The sequence below is a fragment of the Amblyraja radiata genome, chromosome 37 (genome assembly GCF_010909765.2).
Source record: "Amblyraja radiata isolate CabotCenter1 chromosome 37, sAmbRad1.1.pri, whole genome shotgun sequence".
In the NCBI taxonomy this organism is placed as follows: Eukaryota; Metazoa; Chordata; class Chondrichthyes; order Rajiformes; family Rajidae; genus Amblyraja; species Amblyraja radiata.
Window position 1 is genome coordinate 6,061,810 of NC_045992.1, and position 23,198 is coordinate 6,085,007.

The 23,198-nt window shown below is 41.5% G+C and overlaps 1 protein-coding gene across 1 annotated transcript; it reads left to right on the top strand.

Moving 5' to 3' along the window:
• The first annotated feature begins 4,958 nt into the window (after positions 1-4,958).
• On the top strand, positions 4,959-21,720 carry ecd (ecdysoneless cell cycle regulator). Its single transcript, XM_033012990.1, has 13 exons — positions 4,959-5,241; positions 6,706-6,823; positions 6,942-7,029; positions 8,237-8,415; positions 8,920-9,112; positions 9,867-9,995; positions 11,343-11,474; positions 13,761-13,846; positions 16,685-16,791; positions 18,353-18,557; positions 19,090-19,157; positions 19,386-19,600; positions 21,183-21,720. The coding sequence occupies exons 1-13, from the start codon at positions 5,022-5,024 to the stop codon at positions 21,390-21,392; spliced, it is 1,950 nt and encodes a 649-aa protein (XP_032868881.1). The 5' UTR covers positions 4,959-5,021; the 3' UTR covers positions 21,393-21,720.
• Positions 21,721-23,198: the final 1,478 nt, after the last annotated feature.

Below are 23,198 nucleotides of genomic sequence, written 5' to 3' on the forward strand. Positions count from 1 at the left end.
TTGAACCATCAAAGATGAAGGAGGCTACACTGGATATTGCCCAGTGCATCACAGATACTGACCTTACCATCGAAGGGATCGACAAGAAGCACTGCTTCAAGAGAGTAGCTAATATCATCAATGAGCCACACCACCCCGGCCACACTCTCTTCTTAACACTACCATTGGGAAGAAGGAACATGAGCATGCAAATCATTGCATGACTGAAAAGGTGCTATGTGTTAAAGGAATGTTAATGAGATGTTAAACCATGAAATGTCTGCTCTCTCAGATGAAGTCAAGTTCATTGTCATATGATTAAGTACGGCGCAGTGGAAAGTCTTGCTTGCACAGCATTCCAGGCATATAAACTTAAAGAATATAAAAGAGCACATTGTTCAGTCAACATTTCTAGAATAGATTATCTAGTTATTATCACACTGCTGCTTGAGGTAGACTGCAATGTCTCTAACTTAGAGTCATACAGCACGAAAACAGACCCTGCAGCTTAATTCGTCCATGCCGACCAAGATGCCCCATTTATACTAGCCCCTTTTGCCTGCACTTCACAGCAGTCACCACAATTCATTGAGTGGAAAGTGCTCTGGGATCCTCTAAAAGAAACGTGAAAGATACCATGCAAATGCAGCAAGCATTTGTCTTCTTTTTTAGAGTTGGAGCCAGTCTGAAGAAGGGTTTCGGCCCGAAACATTGCCTATTTCCTTCGCTCCATAGATGCTGCTGCACCCGCTGAGTTTCTCCAACATTTTTGTGTACCTTCGTCTTCTTTTTTAGCCTCTGCACAAAACTATACTGGATACTCTGCGATCCTTTATGTCCTAAAGTTCAACATTGTTTGCCAGCCTCACTCAACAGCAAAACCTGAATCCATGTCCACAAATAAAAAACACTTAAAACATGAAAGACATGAATCCAATCTACATGGCAGCTATCAAGTCTTAGATTTTAAACCAGGAGATATTCAATCCAACAGGTCAATATGATATGAATATCACAACCAAATCACAGCTTTGCAATCCACTGTCAGTCTCCATTTGTATTTCTTACCCAAAGAAACGCCCTGGCTACTCATCATTGCAACGAAAACCATGCCAACCACAGCCTTTTTCACCTCCATGTTTGACAAGTGCATAAGGATTTGAACTTTGGTCTTTGTTTTAAAAGGCAAGAGCAAAGTTCAAAATCAGATAAACGGCTGCAGAAATAATCAAAGTAATTTACTTTATGTGAGCACAATAAATTAGATATTAATATTTCAGTTTACACCTAAAGAGTCCTAACGTAGTCCATAGAATTAATGTAACATTTGGCTATCTCTATTTGCTACGTCGCATTTTTTTTCCATTTCAGTTTAACTCTCCATTAAGTCAATGTATAATTAAGGTTTGGGTTACTGCAGCTCTCCCTTCACCACCTCCAGTTTAAATTCCATTTGGTGGCCGATTAGGAAAGGGGGAGATGCAACGAGACCTGGGTGTCATGATACACCAGTCATTAAAAGTAGGCATGCCGGTGCAGCAGGCAGTGAAGAAGGCGAATGGTATGTTAGCATTCATAGCAAAAGGATTTGAGTATAGGAGCAGGGAGGTTCTACTGCAGTTGTACAGGGTCTTGGTGAGACCACACCTGGAGTATTGCGTACAGTTTTGGTCTCCTAATCTGAGGAAGGACATTCTTGCCATAGAGGGAGTACAGAGAAGGTTCACCAGACTGATTCCTGGGATGTCAGGACTTTCATATGAAGAAAGACCGGATAGACTCGGTTTGTACTCGCTAGAATTTAGAAGATTGAGGGGGGATCTTATAGAAACTTACAAAATTCTTAAGCGGTTGGACAGGCTAGATGCAGGAAGATTGTTCCCGATGTTGGGGAAGTCCAGGACAAGGGGTCACAGTTTAAGGATAAGGGGGAAATCTTTTAGGGCCGAGATGAGGAAAACATTTTTCACACAGAGAGTGGTGAATCTCTGGAATTCTCTGCCACAGAAGGTAGTTGAGGCCAGTTCATTGGCTATATTTAAGAGGGAGTTAGATGTGGCCCTTGTGGCTAAAGGGATCAGGGAGTATGGAGAGAAGGCAGGTACAGGATACTGAGTTGGATGATCAGCCATGATCATATTGAATGGTGGTGCAGGCTCGAAGGGCCGAATGGCCTACTCCTGCACCTATTTTCTATGTTTCTATGAATATTTTGGAGGACCAAGAAACCAAGACAAGAGCTAGAAAATCTCCTGTAATAACCCTACTTTCCACTCTTTCGACACTTTCCAAAGTACTTCACAGTTAATAACGTTCAAGCCCAATGGAGGTGGTGTAGCATCCACACTACTTCTCAGAATCCACAGTTTGTGACCACTCAGGATGGTTTAAGAATGTTCAGACTGGCACTACGAACTTTGAGCCCATTTGTCAGAAGTACACAGAAGCCCAAAGCAAATGGCAGAGGGAGTTCACCACTTCCCATTGACTCACCTGCCAAGCACCTCCTGTCCAGAGTCCCACATGAGCCTCATAGTCTTCTCTGAACCCACTAAACTGAAGTGGAAGCAAGTCATTCTTGATCCTGTTGGAGAATGCTGATTTACGTAAAAACACACAAAGTGCTGAAGTAACGCATCTGGTCAAGCAACATCTCTGGTGAACATGATTAGATGACATTTAGGGTCGGGACCCTTCTTCAGACGGTAATCGTATGGTGACATCTCTACCTGATAAAGAAGAAAATGTGCTGAATAAATAGGATGTTGTTAATGTAACAGTTCATGGTAATGCAAGTTGTTGATGTAAAAGCACTGTATAAACATCAGTCATGTTTCTTCCCCTCCTGATGCTTTGACCTGATGCTTCCAGTATTTTCTGTTTAGTGTACGATCAATTTAACCACTGCCCTTGTTCACTCTAAACTAACCCCCTATGCAGCACTCCGCTCATCCTCACTTTCCACTGCACCACATTCAAAGGATCATCTTCCACAATTTCTGCCATCTCCAACAATATTCCCACATCAGACATAACAGCCCCTCCTCTTTAAACATTCCCAAATGACTGTTCTCTCTGTTTCATTCTATTTCACTGTTTATTTTACAGTCTGTTTCACTCTTCATCTCAACCAGCCACTCCCATTCTCAGGGCATTTTCCATTGCTACTGCTGAAAATACATCTTCCTTTTCACCCCTTACCTTCTTGTCATCTAGGGAACCAAACCAAAATACAGTGATAAGATTTTGTTGCATACTAACCAGTCAGCGGAAAGACAATATATGATTACAATCAAACCATTCACAGTGCACAGATATATGATAAGGGAGTAGCGTTTAGTACAAGATAAAACCAGTAAAGTCTGATCAAAAATAGTCCAAGGATCTCCAAATGAGGCGGATAGTCATTCAGGACTATTTATTCTCTAGTTCTGGTAGAGTACCAGAGAGTTCAGTTGTCTGATAACAGCTGGGAACAAACTGTCCCTAAATCTGGTGGTGTGCATTTTCACACTTTTATACCTTTTGCCCGATGGGAGAGGGGAGAAGAGGGAATAGCCAGGGTGTGACTCGTCCTTGATTTTGCTGCTGGCCTTGCTGAGGCAATGTGAGGTATAAATGGAGTCAATGGAAGGGAGGTTGGTTTGTGTGACGGTCTGGGCTGCGGCCACAATTCTCTGCAATTTCTTGCGGTCTCAGATGGTGCTGTTCCCTGAAGCTGTGATACTTCATATGTTAATAACTGGCACTAGATTGCAACTTCTCCATTCTGCGTGGAATGGGACACAAAGACAATGACAGTGGATGTGTTGCTGGCAAATTCCTCAGATGGCTTCCGAGTGCCTGCTGCATGTGTCAAGGTAAGGACAATGATTGTGTTGACAACTGATACTGGCTGGCGTCTTCTGAACTTCACATGGATCGGAATGCAAAGGTAGTGACAACGAATGTGTTAATAGCAAGGTAGACAAAAGTGCTGGAGAAACTCAGCGGGTGCAGCAGCATCTATGGAGCGAAGGAAATAGGCAACGTTTCGGGCCGAAACCCTTCAGACTGGGGTAAATCGGAGGTATAATGCTAAAGACAGTGGGCTTGTTAAATGGCAAATATTAGCTGCCGTGTTGGTTTGAATTGAAGGCTTTATTGTCACATGTGACAAGTCACAGTGAAATTCTTTGCTTGTATACCCAAGGTTAATGAATTGTACACTTCCAACAGCTTTTTTTTTTTCTTGGTTTCTTGGTCTTCCAAAATATTCCAAATGGAATTTAAACTGGAGGTGGTGAAGGGAGGGCTTAAGCCAGAAAGGGTTATTGGGAAGAAAGAGCTGCTTTAAATTTAGTTGCATCTGGTTGGGTAACTATAGTAGGGTGGAGATTATTCCATGCTTTAATTGTGCGGGGGAAGAACGAATTGCTGTACACATCTGTGGCAGTATCTCTGGAGAGAAGGAATGGGTGACACTTCGGGTCGAGACCCTTCTTCAGTCCGAAGCATCACTAATTCCTTCTCTCCACAGATGCTGCCTGTCCCACATGAGTTACTCCAGCACTTTGTGCTTGTCTCTGGTTTAAACCAGCATCTGCAGTTCCTTCCCCACACACACACTTCACCAGGAGGTCAGATTCAAACCTGAGCGGCAGTTGATGTTCTGTACGCGGTGTCGTCACGCGGGGAGGGGGGGGGAGGTGCCCTCCGTGACGAAAGACGTCGCAGAGCATCCCGGGCGTGATTACGTCATTGGCACGATCACGTGACGCCGGGGGGGGGGAGGTGCCCTCCGTGACGAAAGACGTCGCAGAGCATCCCGGGCGTGATTACGTCATTGGCACGATCACGTGACGCCGGGGGGGGAGGTGCCCTCCGTGACGAAAGACGTCGCAGAGCATCCCGGGCGTGATTACGTCATTGGCACGATCACGTGACGCCGGGGGGGGAGGCGGAGGGAGAGGGGGAGGGGGAGGGGGAGGGGGGAGGCGTTTGAGGGTTGGAACGAACCGAGCGGAGGTGTTTTAGTGACGGACATCAGGCGGCGCTGGCCTATGATGGAAGGGCTGGTGGAGGGGATGCGGGAGCGGGTGCTGCAGGACACGGTGCGTTACCGGCTCTACCTCAGCGACCACCTTTCGCTCTCCGACCCCCGCACCTGCAGGGACAGATGGGAGCGGCAGCGGGAGGCGATCATGGGCCGCTTGGCCCTGCTGTCCGCCGGGTACATCTGGCACAACGAGGCCTTCAGCCTGAACTACACGGCGGCCCGGGGTGAGTGGATCTCTGCCAGTGAACTCTGCCTGCAACTTCACCGCGAAGCTTGCTGTGGTTCCACAATCTGTATTTGAATCCATGGTTAGACATCAAATGCTGGAGTAACTCAGCGGGTGAGGCAGCATCTATGGAGAGAAGGAATTGGCGACGTTTCGGATCGAGACCCTTCATCAGACTGATGTCAGTGGAGAGACAAAGGCTCTTCCTCTGGCCAAGCACCATTATACTATGAAAGTAGACACAGAATGCTGGAGTAATTCAGCAGAACAGGCAGCATCTCTGGAGAGAAGAATGTGTGACGTTTCTGGTCTACATTATTCCTTCTCTCCAGAGATGCTGCCTGACCCGCTGAGTTACTCCGGCACTTGGTGCCTACTTCAGTGTAAACCTGCAAAACCTTCAGTGTTCCTTCCTACGCTACCCCATTATTCTATGGGTTATATCTCCGCAGCTGCTGCCTGCCCACACAATTGGCTGAAGAAGTGTCTCGACCCGAAACATCATCTATATCTTTTGTGAGATGCTGCCTGACCCGCTGAGTTACTCCAGCATTTTGTGTCTATTTTCAATTTACAAACCAATTCAGATGTTATCATAGGTTTCCAAAAACTTAAAAGTATTTGATTTACATTTTCATTAAAAATTATATTGGCCCACATTGAGCAGACATTTGTAATATGCATATTAGTCAGGATATCAACATGCCATATTCATAAAACTTAAATTGTACAATGCTTCTCTTCAGTATCACCAATAGTAGGAGGATATGACTGTAATATTGACTTTCCATTGTAAAAGAGAACGGGTGATCAGTGGCCAGCGTGGACTCAGTGAGCCGAAGGTCCTGTTTTCATGCTATATAGCTAAACTAAAAGCATAATCTTTATTAAGATGTGAAAATTAAATATTTTAATGTTTGTGGATTTTAAATGTATTCAACACTATTGTGCCAGAGCTACTACACTCCAAACTCTCCCAGTTGACTGCCTGAGCCCCTATGTCAGTGGATCACCAACTTCCTGACAGACAGGAAGCAACATTTGAGGCTGGGAAAGCACATCTCGGACCCGCTGACCCTCGGCATACGAGCACGGCTGTCCACCCAAGTTCTGTACCCATTTTCTCATCCACTCCTAACACTTGGGGCAATGTACAGAGGCCAATAAACCCACATACTTTTGGGGATGTGGGAAGAAAACCAGCACGCGTAGAAAACCCATGTTGTCGCAGGGTGAACATGCAAACTCAACATAGACAGCAGCTGAGGTCAGGCTCGAACCCGGGTCGCTGGTACTGTGATACAGCATCTTTGCTAGCTACGCCACAGTGCTACCTATTGCTATATCTATGCATGTCAATGATCCTTTATAATAAAGTTTATTCCTAATTCTGAGAGTGTAGACACTTTGGTGCACCATGTCTTAATGTGTTTTAAAGGTAATGCAAGTCTGTTCATTTCAGGAGACATTCCTTCCCATATCGGTGGTATGACAAACTTTGGTGATAATGTGGATGATGAGTGGCTGATTGTGTACCTTATTCAACAGATCACCAAAGAGTTCCCAGACTTGGTGGCAAGGTATTGTCATTGCATATTATTGAGAAATGAAATTTTGAAATAATATATTCCAATATCTCTAGAGAACGAGACTCTTTGTACGTTAAACTAACATTAACCTTTTGTTTTTTGCAATTAGCATAGAGGATGAAGATGGGGACTTCCTGCTGATAGAGGCTGCCAAGGATCTGCCCAAATGGTTAAACCCTGACACCAGTGTAAACCGTGTAAGAAACCCTTCACTCTTATCTTGCCTATTGTCTCTCTATTGCAAACGCTTTAATTAACTTAGAATTAAAGTCTACATGGGTTGTAGTGGACTGAATACAATAAAGAAGTTGCTATAATTCTGTCTATTAGATAGAGCATAATTATTCGTTTTGTAAATGTATATGGTATTCACTATTACGTTTATGGTGGTTTCTGAAGAACTAAAGAGTAGTTTTTAGTCATATACAATACAGAAAGAAACCTTTTCATTTAACCTATGGAAGAAACAATGTCCATCGACCATTTATGTGCTAACTACCACATTAGGATAAAAGTTTGGGTACGTGACTATTTAATGTCATATAATACAAATTATAATAGTGAATTACTTACAAGGTTAAGAATTGAGAGTATTTAATTGCCATAGTTTATCAAATACCATAGATTGCCAATTGCCACACCAGGATCAGAACAATACAATTCTTACTTATAGGGTCAAAAGTAGCGCCATAATTACTTCAGGGACTTGTATGGATTTATTCATCAAAGAACAAGTTGGGGGAAAATGTCACAGTAATTTGTTTGCTGACACACTGTTGATGAGAATATATTCTATAATAGACTATAAATATCGACTAGACTGTTCTTGCAAATGGACATGGACTTTTCCATTTGATATTATGGAGTTCTCCCCAGCGTCGTGGCTAATGTTTGGGCCTCCCTCAACTTTTGTTAAAATGGATTATCTGATCATGGATATTATTTATAGGAGCTTATTGTGTGTTATTTGATTACAATAGCGATGACATATTAATATCACTTAATTGCAATGTAAAAAGGGTAAAAAGAATATATGTAAACATATGCATGTCTTTCATTTCCCATAAGCTGTGGCTGTTATAAAGGAAAACAAAATAATTTTGCACGTGAAGTGGAGAAACAGCAATTCAGTGAATGTTTTATTTTGCCTTATTAGAGCTAAAAATGTAATTAGATAACAGAAAACCATAAGGACACTTGGTTGTAAACTGAAATTTGCAACCTTGTTTTAGTACTGGAATATTGTATGTTGAAAAAAGTTAATCGGTGGCATTATTTTTTTGTACTAACTGTTTCTCTAGCTCCTTATGCAACTGGTAATTGCACCTTCAATAATTGTAGATAGATTGTTGACCCTGACATTTTAGACAGAACTGAAGTTTTATTATTTTTGATCCTTGTTAGGTATTTTTCTATCATGGGGAGTTGCACATCATACCACTCCCTCAGAACACAGGGGAACTATCGTGGTTACCGGCTGGCCATCCGACCATCCCTGAAGTCCTCGGCCTGCTTCCCACCCATTCAGAAAAGTGCCTGGCAACAGAGCCCATTCGCAAAGTTATAAACAGACGTATTCAAAGGTAACTCATTGTCTGTCTTCATTAATTCCCAAGAATAATACACATTTTTTCCCCATCAAAAGGTTACAAGAAACAAACACAATTTTTATGTCAATTTTGTCATGGAAAATGCACTTCAGCATTTAGTAATGCTGCGTAACCCTCCAGTGACAGACGAGTTCTTAGCTTTATCTAATTATTTCTAATGTTTCCATTTTAGATCCAGAAACTTGGAATGATTACGAGTTCTAGCATAGCTTACTGATTTTGTGCTTTTATATTTTCCAAAGATTCATTTAGCATCGATTCTAGCATGTGAGCAGTCAAATTCAGGTTAGATTTCAATAAATCTAGACATGATGAAAAGAACACAATGTACAGGGCAAAAAAAAAGCCATTGCAGTCAGTCACATTTACTGTTGTTTTTTTAATCAATGGAATCTATTAAAAAAATTATGAATTGGGTCAATTGATTTTCGATTCTTCCTTCTTTTACCTCGAGTGATACTTCTTTGTCTTCCACAGTTATCCAGAAAAGATTTGCAATGATCAGCACAGAGCTTACTGCTACGTTCCAGCAGGTATAGCTGCAGTGTTAAAGCATCGCCCAGACCTGTTGGCGCCTGCCATCCAGGCCTTCTATCTACGCGATCCAATCGACCTAAGAGCTTGCCGTTTCTTTAAGTTCTTTCTTCCTGAGACATGTGTGATGGCTCTGGTAAGGAATTTCACTGGACACTGTACAGACTTTTTGCACCATTGAGAAGAAGATAGATAGAAGATTGAACAGTACAGCGCTGGAACAGACCCCTCTGCCCATAATGATCGTGCACATAATATTACCTGCACATAATATTATTTGTGGTACATGCTGATAATTGCATAATTCTGCCAACATTTGGCACAGCCACAACCGGAAGTGAATAAACATCTCATTCCTGTATCAGCTTATCTGCTCCTACAATACACCATTCAGTGAGGGGCATGCCAATGCATCATGCATCAACCAATGGAAAAAGTTATAACTCACTAAACCCACATCATTACCACAGTTCTGAGGGAAATTTATCTTACCCTGGCTTTAAGGTGACCAGGGCAGGAAAATCCCAACATGTGTTATTTGTATTTGTAATTTGTTCTTTTTATTCTTTCTTTCCAACATACCCCTCTTAAATCTGTGAAGAAGAAATAAAATGCCTTTTAATTCAATGACCAGGGGAAAAAAATATTGTTACATGTAAATGCGTCTAAATGACTACTTCTGAACTTATTAATCAACAGAGAGGGAGCTGTTAAATATTTAAGTCAAGAATGTTTTATTGTCATATGAGATATAGTTCAAGGATAATGACCCCAAGTGTGTCTAGTTCAGAGCTTATTTGGATGTTGTAGTGTTTAATAGCCTGATGGTTGTGGGGAAGTGGTTGCTCCTGAACATTCATTAAGCTCATTGCAACTTTTCTTTATTTTAGGTGACATTTTCGAAATGTCTGTATGCCCAGTTACAACAGCAGCCGTTCTTGCCAGATAGACGGAGCGGTTACAAGCTGCCTGCACAATCTGACCAGAACTTCAAAGCACACGCACTGGGCATGAAACTGGTAAGAAATGCTGACAATGAACCTGTTACTATACTCGGATGTTTTACTGTTAAACAAGAGTGCCCTCTAGTGAACAATTTGGTTACTTTGAGAACTATATTCTGCACTCTGTATTCATGCTTTACCTATTGTACTTGAGTTTGATTGTATTTATGTACAGCATTATTTAATTGTACAGCATGCAAAACAAAGTTTTTCACTATACCCCTAAACCTATAATTGAAATATTTGCAAGGGATTATTATGGGGTAAAATGGTCAAAGCAGGCTGAATGCTGCACCCAGTCATGCTTACTGAGCTTGAGGAAGGCATTTTATGTGGAGGGTAACCAAAGTTTAACCTCCACATTGAATGAAGATATTTAAGTTATGAAGAGAAATGCCTAGAATACTATTTTTTCACTAATTTCAGAAAGGTATGAGTAAAAGCTAGAAAAGGGCAAATTTTGGACTGGGTATCAAAAAATGGCTCTTCACATGGGGTGAAGAAAAAAAACAGTGCAGTGAGGGCAGAAATCTTGAAATTATTTTGGAAGCAGTTTTGTGTGGCGATGGGGGGTATACTGACAATGGAAACAGTCAAATGCAGTTCTTGAGGAGATGAATATCTAATCACAAATGCCTAAAAAAATTACATCTATATTCTATGAAGTTTGGAAGAATGAGGGGGTGGCCCTATTGAAACTTTAGAAATTGAGAGGGCAAATGTTGAAATATTTCCACGAATGGGAAAAATCTCAAACAAAGGGACATAGTTACAGGATTAGGAGGCAGTCACTTAAAACCGAGGTGCGTAGAAACTTCTCGCAGAGGGTGGTGAACCGCTGGAATTCTCCATCTTGTAGGATTGTAGCACCTTGATCAACACCAGTATTAAGAAGTAATAGTCAAATTTTGAGAGATCAGGGAATTGACGTCTATAGAGAACTGGCACAAAAGAGAGGATGAGGAGCGGGTCAGCCATAATCATATTGAATGGTGGAGCAGTCCTGAGGGGCCGAGGAGCATACTCCAGTTCCTCCTTTAATGGTTTATTTTTTATTTTTTAATATCCTAAATACATAACCCAAAACCAAGATCCTTAGAGTCTCACTATGGAAAGACTAGCAAGGTGTGAAATGATAGGGGAAACAAGATAAGCATAAAATCTCTTCCAAACCATCTCATAAACAGTATTTTCTTGACCATTTCTGAATATTTTGTTAACCGGATGCTTTTTAAGAGCTTGTCAACTGGATTTGTTTTGCTGTCATGGAGCTTAAATACTAGGTACCTTCGATGTAAACCAGCATCTGCAGTTCTTTCCTAGCTATAAATACTATTTACCTCACTTCCTTTCCTTCCCTAGGCCCACGGTTTTGAGATCCTATGTGCCAAATGTTCCCGGACTGCCTCTAATATTAAAGCTGGAAATGCTGTCGCCAGTGACCCCCAGTGGGAAGGGTTTCTGAACAGCCTAAAGAAAAATGCCTATTTCAGGGTAAGAACTGGTTATTGTCACTCTGGATTCACATCTCATGCTGTTGAAATGTTGCATGTAGAACTCGGTTGCAGTGAACTGTTTTTGAGGGAATCTTACTGCTAATTTCACAACTTTCTAGAGGCTTATGAGATCGACTTGGTTACTGACTCCCCAGATTTTCAGTAGCTTACTTCTATTAAGCACAGCAGCTGTCGGTAAATGAAATGGGTAACCGCAAATTATGTTACGCAGAAGTGGTTTATTCATCCTAATGTGTTGCTGTGACACAACTTTAAAATGGAGCACTGAAACGACCTATAGTGCTATAGAATGTCCCATGGTTATAAAATAAAAGTGCTATAGGAATTCAAATCTTTCCTTCATCTAATTGTATTTAAGCAAAGCCATTTTTGCAGAGTAGTGACTTCTTGAGAAATATGAAGCAAATTCTGCATTTTTTTAGGGTAACACAGTGGCATTATTAGTGGAGCTGCTGCTCCACTAGAGATCCGGGTTCGATCACCATTATTGACGTTAGTTTATTAGTTAATTAACAATTAAATTCATACAACTGTTGCAGGACTTGAAATGATTAGACAAGGTTTCTGGATTACTAGTCAATAACGCAACGCTATTGTTACCATCTCTCATAGCAGCATAATCTTCAGTACAGCTGTCACAAATATGCCAGTGACACACAGTGTAGATGCCTTCATTATTTTTCCATTGTTTGACTACTAAAATGACATGCAGTCTTGGACAAATCACTTTTTCCTCCAGCTGAACACTGTTACAACCAACACTGTTATATTTCTCCCTACCACAAACTCCCACCCACGTCTCTGACTCCGATCCTCTCATTGGTCTCTGGCTGGCCCTGGCTGTTCAATCCTGACGCAACACTGTTATCTTCGTCTATCTTGGCATGATGCCTGACTCTACCCCTGCTTTAAAAACAGTCCTCCAACAGTGTTTTTGCAGCTGATGGCTTCTTGCAGTGCTTTCCTCAGCTCCAACTATTTCACTCTGAACAAACTTCACCTGTTCTTACTCCCGACCATTGCTGGCTGTTGCACCTAAATGTTTTGTTTAAAGATTCTAATCTTTGTATTCAAATTACGTAATTGTCCTGTTCTTCCAATAATTTTTACGTCTTCCAGCTCATTTCTCTTTCCCAATGGTCTTCCCCAAATCTTTTATTCTGTTTGACGAGCTATCCATGCCCCTTATTAATAGTAACCAGCTTTCAAGGCCTCTGATATTTCCTCCTGGCCCTCTCCTATGGTCTCTCTTCTCGCTTCTCTCAACTCATTAATTTACAGCAGGCAATTTGCCTACTAATCTTCCCATTTTCTTCGTAGTGTTTTAGGTAGTTTCTTCTCAATTTAAAATAATATTGGTGCTATTGGGGGGGAAAAACTCAATATAGGAGAGAATATTAGAATGTTGCTCCCCAGTAGCAACATTTTAAAGGGTGCACATTATTCTTGGACTCCTGTAGCATCCAAAAGCCACAAAAATAAATACTACAGATTGCTTCATTGATTTAAATGTCCACTCCAGAAGTCAGATTTAGAAATTGTATCATATTTCAAATTTAAACCTTCCGGAGGCATAAACAAATTGATACAAGATCATTTGAGAGCTGAGAACTCCCATAAACCAGAAAGGGAATGATTGTTCCTTCTGTTCTCTCTGGCTTACATGGTTGCGGGCTAAATAAATAGTTAATAAAACATGCAAGGATATTGTGGTGACTTTAATAACAATTTTATTGAGGCACCATTTTAGTTGCATGCTGTGTACTGCTGCCAGTTCATTAAAAAAACGTCTGGGACTTGTCTAAATCATCAGTTTAACTCTCATACAGTAGCTGGTGTTCTTGTAGATTTGATTTACAACTAGCTATGGTAACCTTCCTTGATCAGTGGAAAAACTTCCAATCATAAAACCGGGCAGATACTTCACATGCCTCAGTCCAACCTGTCAATTGTCTATGTAGGAAGAAGATTTTGAAAGCTATCGAAGTATTATGCATGAGTTCTGTTTTTAAATTCTGTGTTAACGTATCTAAATGAATGGATTGGTGATCAAACTGTATTTAGCTGATCATTGGGAAAGTCACGTTCAGAAAATCTTAAGCAATATAGATTTAGATTTGCAAGCTCCTCGCGACCAGAAAAAGGCATGGAAATGTTGGCAACAAAGAGGTAGATGATATATTAAACTCAGCCACATGTCTGGAGGCTAGTTTTATTTTTAATAGCAGCATGTTGTGAGAATGTGTGTGTTTATCTTCAATAGGGGGAGCTGGAAGGTTCAGCACGATACAGAGAATTGCTCCAAATGGCAGAGATTTACTTCCAACAGTCGGTGGCCAGACCTAAAAGGTACCGTACCAGATCAGTACCCTGTGCACAGAGGTTCACAAAACTGGGTTGAAATTCAGTCCATGATACAGTTGTTCTGATAAATTGTTTAAATTCATGGCATGGACAGCATTTAATTGGTCATTTTTATTGCTAGTTTCTCATCCAACCATAGTCTCCAACATACTGTTTGTTGTTTTACTATTTATAGCCCTCTGTTCACTGACAGCGCCTTGTCTCATAGTTGGGAGTGAAACCTCCAAGAATGTGAATAATAGCCTCTTGATATATTTGGACTGTCTGAGCTGTTTCCGACAGCTGAGAAGATGCGGCAGACTCTTTAATAGATTATTTCAGGTCCAGCTGTGGAAGTCTCCCCATTTTAACAGTGTGCTGTTAGTCTACCCTCTCCCAACCATGTTAGTCGTGCAATCTCATGCACTTCACTGAGAATGGAGGAACCATTCACACCAAGCTGGAAATGCATACACAGCTGAAAATTTATGACTTAAGACTGAGATTCCAAAACCAAACTGAGACACACAAAACTACAAATACTGGAATCTTGATTTTTTTTTTTTTTTTTTAAACAAAGTGCTGGATGAACTCAGCGGGTCAGCCAGCGTCTTCTCATTCTTCGGGGTCCTGACCCAAAATTATGTTTGTCCATTCCCTCCACAGGTCGCCTGGCCCACTGAGTTCATGCAGCACTTTGTTTTACGATTTGTGTATATTCCAAACGGCTGCTCTGGCAAATTGTGGCTGAAAACATCTGGAGCGTCGCCACAATTCTGGAATAAGCAACCCTCATGACTAAATTGATAACATTGGCTCTTGACTGCTTTCTTCATTCTCTTGCTAGCTTTGCTTCGTATGTTGATAAAGCTCAGCTGCAATTACTAAGGGATTTAAAACCTGCCACATAAGTACAATATTTGTGCACACAATAAACACAGCTCTGAGGAAATTGAAAGAATTCTGAGATAAAAGGTGACTTTTAAAGCTGACTTAAAGCTGTCTAGTTATTTTGTGAAGATGGCAGTGAGAAACATAGAAAATAGGTGCAGGAGGAGGCCATTTGGCCCTTCGAGGCAGCCCTTCGAAGTGCCGGCAAGAGAAGAGGAGCCCACAATAAAGCAAAGTTACGGCGGGATGATTGTTTGGATGTACATAGAACAGTACCACACAATGCAAGAACAGCCCCTTTCGGCCCATAATGTCTGCTGAACATGATGCCAAAACCCACCCCTTATCTACCTGCACATAATCCATATTCCTCCATTCCCTGCGTATCCATGTGCTGATCAAAAGGTCTCCTAAAAGCCACTATCGTATCTGCCTCAACCACACCACTGGCACTCACTGTGTAAATAAAAAGGTTGCCCTACGCATCTCCTTTAAACTTTGACCCTCTTACCTTAAAGCTATGCCCTCTGGGAAAAATGTTCATATTGTGTATTGTATCTATACGGCTCATCATTTTTTATACTTCCATCAGGTCTCCGTGCAGCCTCCTGCATTCCAGAGAAAAGTATCCAAGCCTGTCCAAACTCTCCCTGTAGCTAATACCCCCTAATCCATACACCATTCTGGTAAACCTTCCCTGCAACCTTTCCAAAGTTTCCACATCTTTATGTAAAAGGCGACCAAAACTACCAGCAGTACTCCAAATGTGTCTGAACCAAAGTCCTATAAAGTTGCATTGTGTAATGGTAGAAGAGTTTACAGTGATGAGATGGCGGTTAAGGGCCGAATGGCCTACTCCTGCACCTAATTTCTATGTTTCTATGAAAGGTAACAGAAGGCTTAGAGCTGATTAGAAGAGCACCATGCCTCACACTTGATTTTCTTTGAACACTCCTAAACTTAAATATATTTTTTAATTTAAGTTTTGATACTAATAAGACTGGCAGTACATTTGTAATGTCAACCAAGTATATTTATTTTAAGACCACATCTTTAAATTTGTAGATACCATGCAGACTACTGACCAAACATAATTTATTTGAGGGCATGTAATATAGTGTTACCTGATTTTTACCAAATGCTAGTAATAACTGAAAAATAAAACATATTAACCAAAAATTAAACAATTAATATTTAAGCTCTTTTGATACCCTAAATCAGACTACCTGCTTGTACTTTGGTTTACTGTGCAGTCTTAACCACCATTTAACATAGAAACAAGAAACTGCAGGTGCCGGTTTACAAAAAAGACACAATGTGCTGGAGTAACTCAGAAATGCTGCCTAACGTGCTGACTTACTGCAGCACTCTACGTCACCATGTAACATACCAGTGCCAATTCCAGGCTGTATATTCAGGCTTGTAAACAATGAGGGGAAGATCAAGAGTTAAACATAGACTGCTTAGTGTAAGAACCAGTATTTTAATGTAATGCTATATTCGCCAATTACTAAGTGATGAGTGTGTTGTAGTTGTTCAATTTGACTGCATTCAATTAGGTCGACATACACTAGCTGTTAACTTGCCAAAACTATATTTGTTTGTCTCTATTAGTAAGAAATTATAGTCAATCCCTGCTTGGGAGGATGCCTAGAATGGGGGCAGCATTGGAAGTGTGTCTGGAAGCCCATTTAAATAGCATCGTGTTGTTAAATTGTGACTGATTTGCTGTAGATGCGTTCTTTTGTAATTGGACAGAGTAATTTTATTCACAATTGGTACTATACTGAAATATTACTTCCACTTGAAAATATTATGTTTATGATTTTATCTTGTTCCAAATAAATGAACATTTCTAATTATGCATTTTCACAGAGAAATTATTGGGATTATTAATTATTCATAACACTGTCTCCTTTTTTTTTGGTCATGCTGTCTTTCTTCTCTCCTTAGTTCATCGACATTGAGCCGAGGAGAGCAGGTTATGCAGCTTCTGCAAGCTCAGTCCTGCAGTGTGGAAGAACTACAGAAAGAAGGGGAGAACCTCCCTCCAGAGGATGGTGGGTACATTGAATAACAATGTCTGTGTAGTTCATTCAATCATAGAACAGTACAAAAGGAGGCAAGTTGCTCCGAGGGCCTTTGCAGAGCAATCCAGTCAATTATCCCCTTTTTTGTTCCTGTAGCCCAGGATTTTTTTAAAATCCTATAATATATGCAATATATTTCCAGTTCTCATTTAAAGGGTACAAATGAGGCCATGCTTTCAGGTTGTGCCTATCCGATCGTAACCAAATCCTCCTCCTCCTCTTGATCAGTGGCGGCGCGGCTCTGGCTGCAGCGGCTCAACGGCAGTCCTGTTTGTTTTGTGTTTTTTGTGTTATTTATTTTCGTTTTGGTTAGTCTAGTTTTGGTTTTTAGTTTCTGATTTTGGGGGGGGGGGGTTGAAACGGGGCTTGCTGTCTCTCCCTGCGGGGGAATGCGACTTTTTTGTCATATTCCCCTTCTCTGCCTCCGTCTGCGCTGAGGCCTAATGGCGGAGCTGGCGACCTCGAGGCTCAGGAGGCAGAGCCCGTCAGGACTCGCACTGGGCTCGCTCTCGTGAGGACGGCCCGGCTCGGGGCTGGAACAGTGCTTTCGTGAGGACGGCCCGGCTCGGGGCTGGAACAGCGCTTTCGTGAGGGGCTGTGACGCTCCCGGGAGGGCGGCCGGCCCAAGGAAGGAACGGTGCTCCCGTCGGAGTGGCCGAGCTCGGGGAGGTACGGCGTTCCCAGCCCGAGGGAGGAGCGGCGCCCATGTCGGGGCGGCCCAGCCCGAGGGAGGAGCGGCGCCCATGTCGGGGCGGCCCAGCCCGAGGGAGGAGCGGCGCCCATGTCGGGGCGGCCCAGCCCGAGGGAGGAGCGGCGCCCATGTCGGGGCGGCCTGGCGCGAGGCTGAGACGGTAACGGTACTCACGTGAGGGCGATCCGGCTCGGGGCTGGAACGGTGCTCCGGTGGCTGGGACGGTGTTCTGGCGGCGGTGGCCTGAGTCCGGGGTTCGGCCGCAGGCCAGCGGCTGCGTCAGCAGGACTGGTGGGCGGCAGCTTCGACCACCCCGGGCCGCGGTGTTTGAGTCGCGGGACAGTTGTAACATCGCCCGGGGGGTATCGCCTCAGCGCAGAGGGAGAAGAGGAGGGAAGAGACTGGAGACTGTGGTGGATGTTAATATGTGTTTATTGTTGTTTTTTTATTGTATTTTTATTGTATTGTATTGTATGTATGACTGCTTCAATTTCGTTCAGACTTCGGTCTGAATGACAATAAAGGCTATCTAATCTAATCTAATCATTTGTCAACGCCTTGAATCAGTGACCTCTGGCACTTGACCCATCTTCTCATCAGACCCGTTTCCTTCAATTTATTCTATTTATACTTGTCAAGATTTTCTGTGTCTCTGGTGCCTTCTTTTATTTATTTCATTACAACAATTTGGATGGTTATTGTGTCCTGAAGTATGATTTTCCTTTGCAACTCTCAGCTTGTTTTGATGGCTAGATTTGTATGAATGTCCTATGTAATTGCGAAGTGGAGATGTGATTTGCTGCTCTCGGTTATCCTAGTTTTCAATCATTGTCTGCCTAGATGACAGTTGGTTGAATATTTCACTGGAAGAGCTGGATCAGATGCTGGAGGAGGCCTCTGGAACAAAACTGCTAAATGCTGCCAGGCAGGAAGAAGAGGATGAGGAGGAGGAGGAGGAGGATGGTTATGATCTGCAGGACATCACCAAGTGTATGAAGGCATTTGTATCAAAGGTTTCATCGTATGAAGGAGCAGAGGTGCCACGGTATGGGAAGAGGAAATATTTATTTTTAAAGATCTTCATGTGTGTACGATATTGTCTGATTGCTATTGACCGATAATATTGATCTATGAGTGTTTATATGCTGCAGCCATTTCTGCTCAATGAATTTAGGTTACATTCTGTATTTATTATAAAATCAAAATCCATAAGTATTTTATGGAGAAAAGAGTGGATTATTTGAGAAATGTATGACTTAAAAACGGAATTATGTCCAAATAATGTGATTCAGTCATATCTCCGTGCTTAACGTGAATACTTATTGTACCATGCCATATGATATTGTCAAACAAGGTGTGCACTTTTATTTGGAAGGCTGACGAGCTAAAATATTCCCAACCTCATTGAGTAACTCACTGTTTTGTATTCTCTATTGGAAATTATTGTTAAAGCCATATTAAAAATAGATTATCATTGACACTGTATTGTGAAGATTCTTTCATTTCAAAATTATCAACAGCGACAAAGTCTTATTTGAGATAAATCTCCAGCTTTTCTTTCTTATTCTTCCCGTCAGGTCTTCAGCTAGCAGTGAAGTTCAATTTGATGTGAACTCCTTCACCAATGCTCTGGAAAAGATTCTAGGTAGGACTGATGGCACATCACAGAAGTTACTGCTTCCATCTGTCTGTCAAAGCTGAGCATTTAAAAACAAAAACAAAGACAGGTCAATGTTTCAGCTGTACACCCACCTTCAGAACTGAAATATTAACCTACACTGCTGAGCCTGCTGTTTCTATTGTTTGTGTAGTCTTCCTTCCCACTTCAATGACTCTGTTGTGCTGTAGTAAGTATTCTGATCTTGATTTAAAGGGGTGGAATCAGAAGAACTTGATTCTGATGATCTTGAAGATGAGGACAGTGATTTGTTGGACAGTGATGAAGACTCTGACAGAAAAGAGGGAAATCCAGAGGAATGTGCATCAGCGACAAACACATTGGGGAATATCCGAGACTACATGGACCAGATGGATCGGGAGCTGGCAGGCACCCACATTGGCAAAAGTTTTACCAAAGTCTCTGGCGAGGTATGCTATCTTTTATGTGCATTCTACATAAGAGCACCTGATTCACAACTGATCTAACTATTACCACTGGCAATTTTAACAGCCTCATTGGCATTGCCAGTGTTATCCCACAACCAGGTCTGTATCTATTATGTCACATATAACTTACACAATAGCTTTATTTAGTGCGATTACATCTTTTTGATTTAATTGGGCCCTGTGCATAACGTGGACTCCATGTACTTGATGCTAGATTTTTATCACTGATTTGATCTCTGTAATACTTCCCCATACATGGGGAAGAATTTCATTGTCCTATCAGGGACACATGACAATAAACTCTCTTGAATACTCTTCAGCCATTCATTTCAAAGCCTTCTGCCAAGTTATCAACCTTGCTTTCAGCCTCTATTCCAAACCTTATATTTCCTTTTCTGCTCATTGTGAACACATTTGCCACTTACTAAACATTTTGAATTATCTGTCGGCTTTCTGCGGAGTGATGTTAACAGCAAGCTAAATTGTTCTGGTTTAGAGATAGTGATGCGTATTTTCTGTTTACCTTTGATGTTATCTGGTAGGAACTTGGAATGTTGAAATTGTCCATTACAGTAAATTATAAATGGTTTGTGTTCCTATTTGAAGTCATCCAACTCCCTCCCTTTCCATGATATCAAGTCTACATTTATTTATTAACAGTGTGTGAGTGTGACAGACTGGGCCTGCTTTTGTTGCTTATCTGAGGGTGCATAAGAGTCAGCCACGTTGCTGCAGATCTAGATTCACACACAAGCCCGACTAGGTAAAATGTAATGTTTCCTTCAGTGAAGGGTATTTTTACCAGAGTCCATTTTGCTGTTTTAGCTTTTAATTCCAGATTTGTATTTTATTAATTGCATTTAAGTCCCTCGGTGGTCATGATTGTATTTGAACAGTTGTCTCTAGATTAAAGCCAGTTCTGTAACATAGATCCAGAGACACAAGTTGAAATCTCAACAGAGAAATTGGGGGATTTAGATTTGAATAGTTGAGTTAATCTGGATTTTCTTAATGTGCTGGGAAACATGAAACTGTCGGTAAAACCCAACTGGAACACTAATAAACTTCTTGGAAGGAAACGTGCCATCTTTACCCAGTTTGGCCTATGTATAACCCCAGACTGATGCAGTTGACTTCTGAAGACCTCTTCATCAGAGGCAAACAGGGATGGAAAATACATGTCACCCTTGGTCTGAATCTTCTAATCTCAGTATAAGTATTGCATGATTATATACACTATTTAGCCCCAAGTATCTAATGCTTTGATAAAATCAGTTTTAAACTTTTTTTTTTTTTTAAAGCTTGTTGGATCTGAAATACAGATCTTTTTCCCCCATCTGTAGGTGTTGCCAGACTAATTGAGTATTGTAATTTAAGATTTCCAGCATCAGCCAATTTATTTATTTTTTATTATTTTTTTTTAAATTTCCATTGTGGGAAATAATCAACAGATCAGAGAGTAAAGATCATGTTTCAGATTGTATGATCGTGTTTCATAATTTTCACGTTCAGTTTCAATTTTGCTTTTTATTGCTAATGCTGCTTTCTGTTTGATTTTTCAAAGGTCGACCTGATCAACCATGAATTATCCAAGACAGAGGCCGGAGCTGAGTCCAAAGAGAATTTGAAGATATTGCCCGTGGATGTGGATTTGAATCTAGTGGAGAACCTACTGGAGTCTTACAGCTCTCAAGCTGGGCTTCCTGGACCTACATCTAATATCTTACAGAGCATGGGGCTACGACTGCCAGATAACAAGGACAACGCCACATAAAAGAACAGAGTCACATAATGGCTCTGTCAGGTGCACACCTCCCGCAACAGATTTTTATCATCTATTCTGTTACTTTTGCGTCACCTTCCAAACTCTACGTGTGTTCCACGCTACAGTTAAACCAGGGCTGCTAGTCCATCATTAGAGACAAGGATCCATTAAATCTGACTGGTGCAGCTGTCTGCTTTAATTTGCCATGAATTGAAAACAAAGTACAGCAATCAGAGAGTGTTCACTTTTTTGTATTTTAATACTTTCCTCAAAATATTACAGAAAATATTTTTGTAACTGTAAATAAATGAAAACTTAAGCAACAATTTCCAAATAATGTGGAGACGCTTGGTCATTATTGTTAAGATTATTCCTGCTCTAGTTTTTTTTGCACAATCCGCAGGCATTGCCCTTTCATTTCACTGCACATTTTGTGACAAATAAAGTTGACGACTTAACTTAAAAGAATCAGCAATGGGATTGTGAAGTGAATACATCTTCCAACATCATTTTATCACCCATCTACTGTTCATAGATAATAAGGATACATTGCTGCACTCATTTAGACAAATAAGGAGTGTTTTATCACGCTTCTAATGGCTTCATAGCGGAAAAGGTTATGCCTTCAGAAGATATATCACTTTCCCCATGCTAACAAATCTCTGACTAGCTTTTCTAGCCACCATATTAACTTGGCTGTGTAGGAAAGAACTGCAGATGCTGGTTTAAATTAAAGGTAGACCCAAAATGAGTAACTCAGCAGGCCAGGCAGCACCTCTGGAGAGAAGGAATGGGTGATGTTTTCGGGTCGAGACCCTTCTTCAGACTTGGCTGATGCATTTGAGTTTCTGGTGAATAATGGCCCCTTTGATTGTGATGGTATTGACTCTAAATGTTAGATGGATAGACTCCCGAATTGGAGATGGTCATTGCCTGGCACTTTTGTGGTAAGACTGTTCTTTGCCACCTAATCCATGCTGTTCAGGTCTCATAGTATTCAGGCTTGGACAGTTTCATTTCTGAAAAGTTGCAAATTGAATTGAATGCTGCAATTATCAGAGTGCGCCCCCACTTCTGTTATGGAGATAGGAAGGCCATTGGTGAAGAAGGTACTCTGGGGAATTGCTGCATTGATGCCCCATGCTGGGATAATTGACTTTCAACAACCACAACTGTCTTTGTGTGGGTTTAACTTCAACTGCTGGAGGTATTTCCGTTGATGCCCAATGACTTCAGTTTCACTAGGACCGTGCTTGGCCCATGATATTTGGGTCTACTTTGTGCTGGAACTGGCATGTTCTTCTGCACTCCTCATTGAAGCAATGTCAAGGTTGCAGATTGCAATGGTGTACATTTCTGCTGCATTGGTCCGGTGTCGCATGGATGTCTAGTTTGGTTTGCCAGGTCTACTCTGAATCTATCCCAATTGTCCCCAAGAACACGGTATATGTTCATTACCAGACTGCTGTTTGTGAGAGCTTTCTCCGTGCAAACCTGCTGCCACAGTGCTGTACACATGTCGTCAGAGAGCAACTTGTATAACCTCTGGATTTTGAGGCAGCTGGAAATCACAAGAGCCAGAAGTTATAAATGACCTTGCGTTGAATAGCTTTACATGATTTCCTAGTGAGACATGTATTTGGATGTGTCCTCTTCTCCACTGCAGCGTCAACAATTAATCATTTGAGTGGAAAGGTGGAATATGACTCCCTGAGTTAAATTCTAATATTTGAAATATACTGAACATTTTTCAGAGTTTGAATCCCACAGTCTCGTTCCTCGTTGATTTGTTTGTTTCTCTGCAATCTTTATATA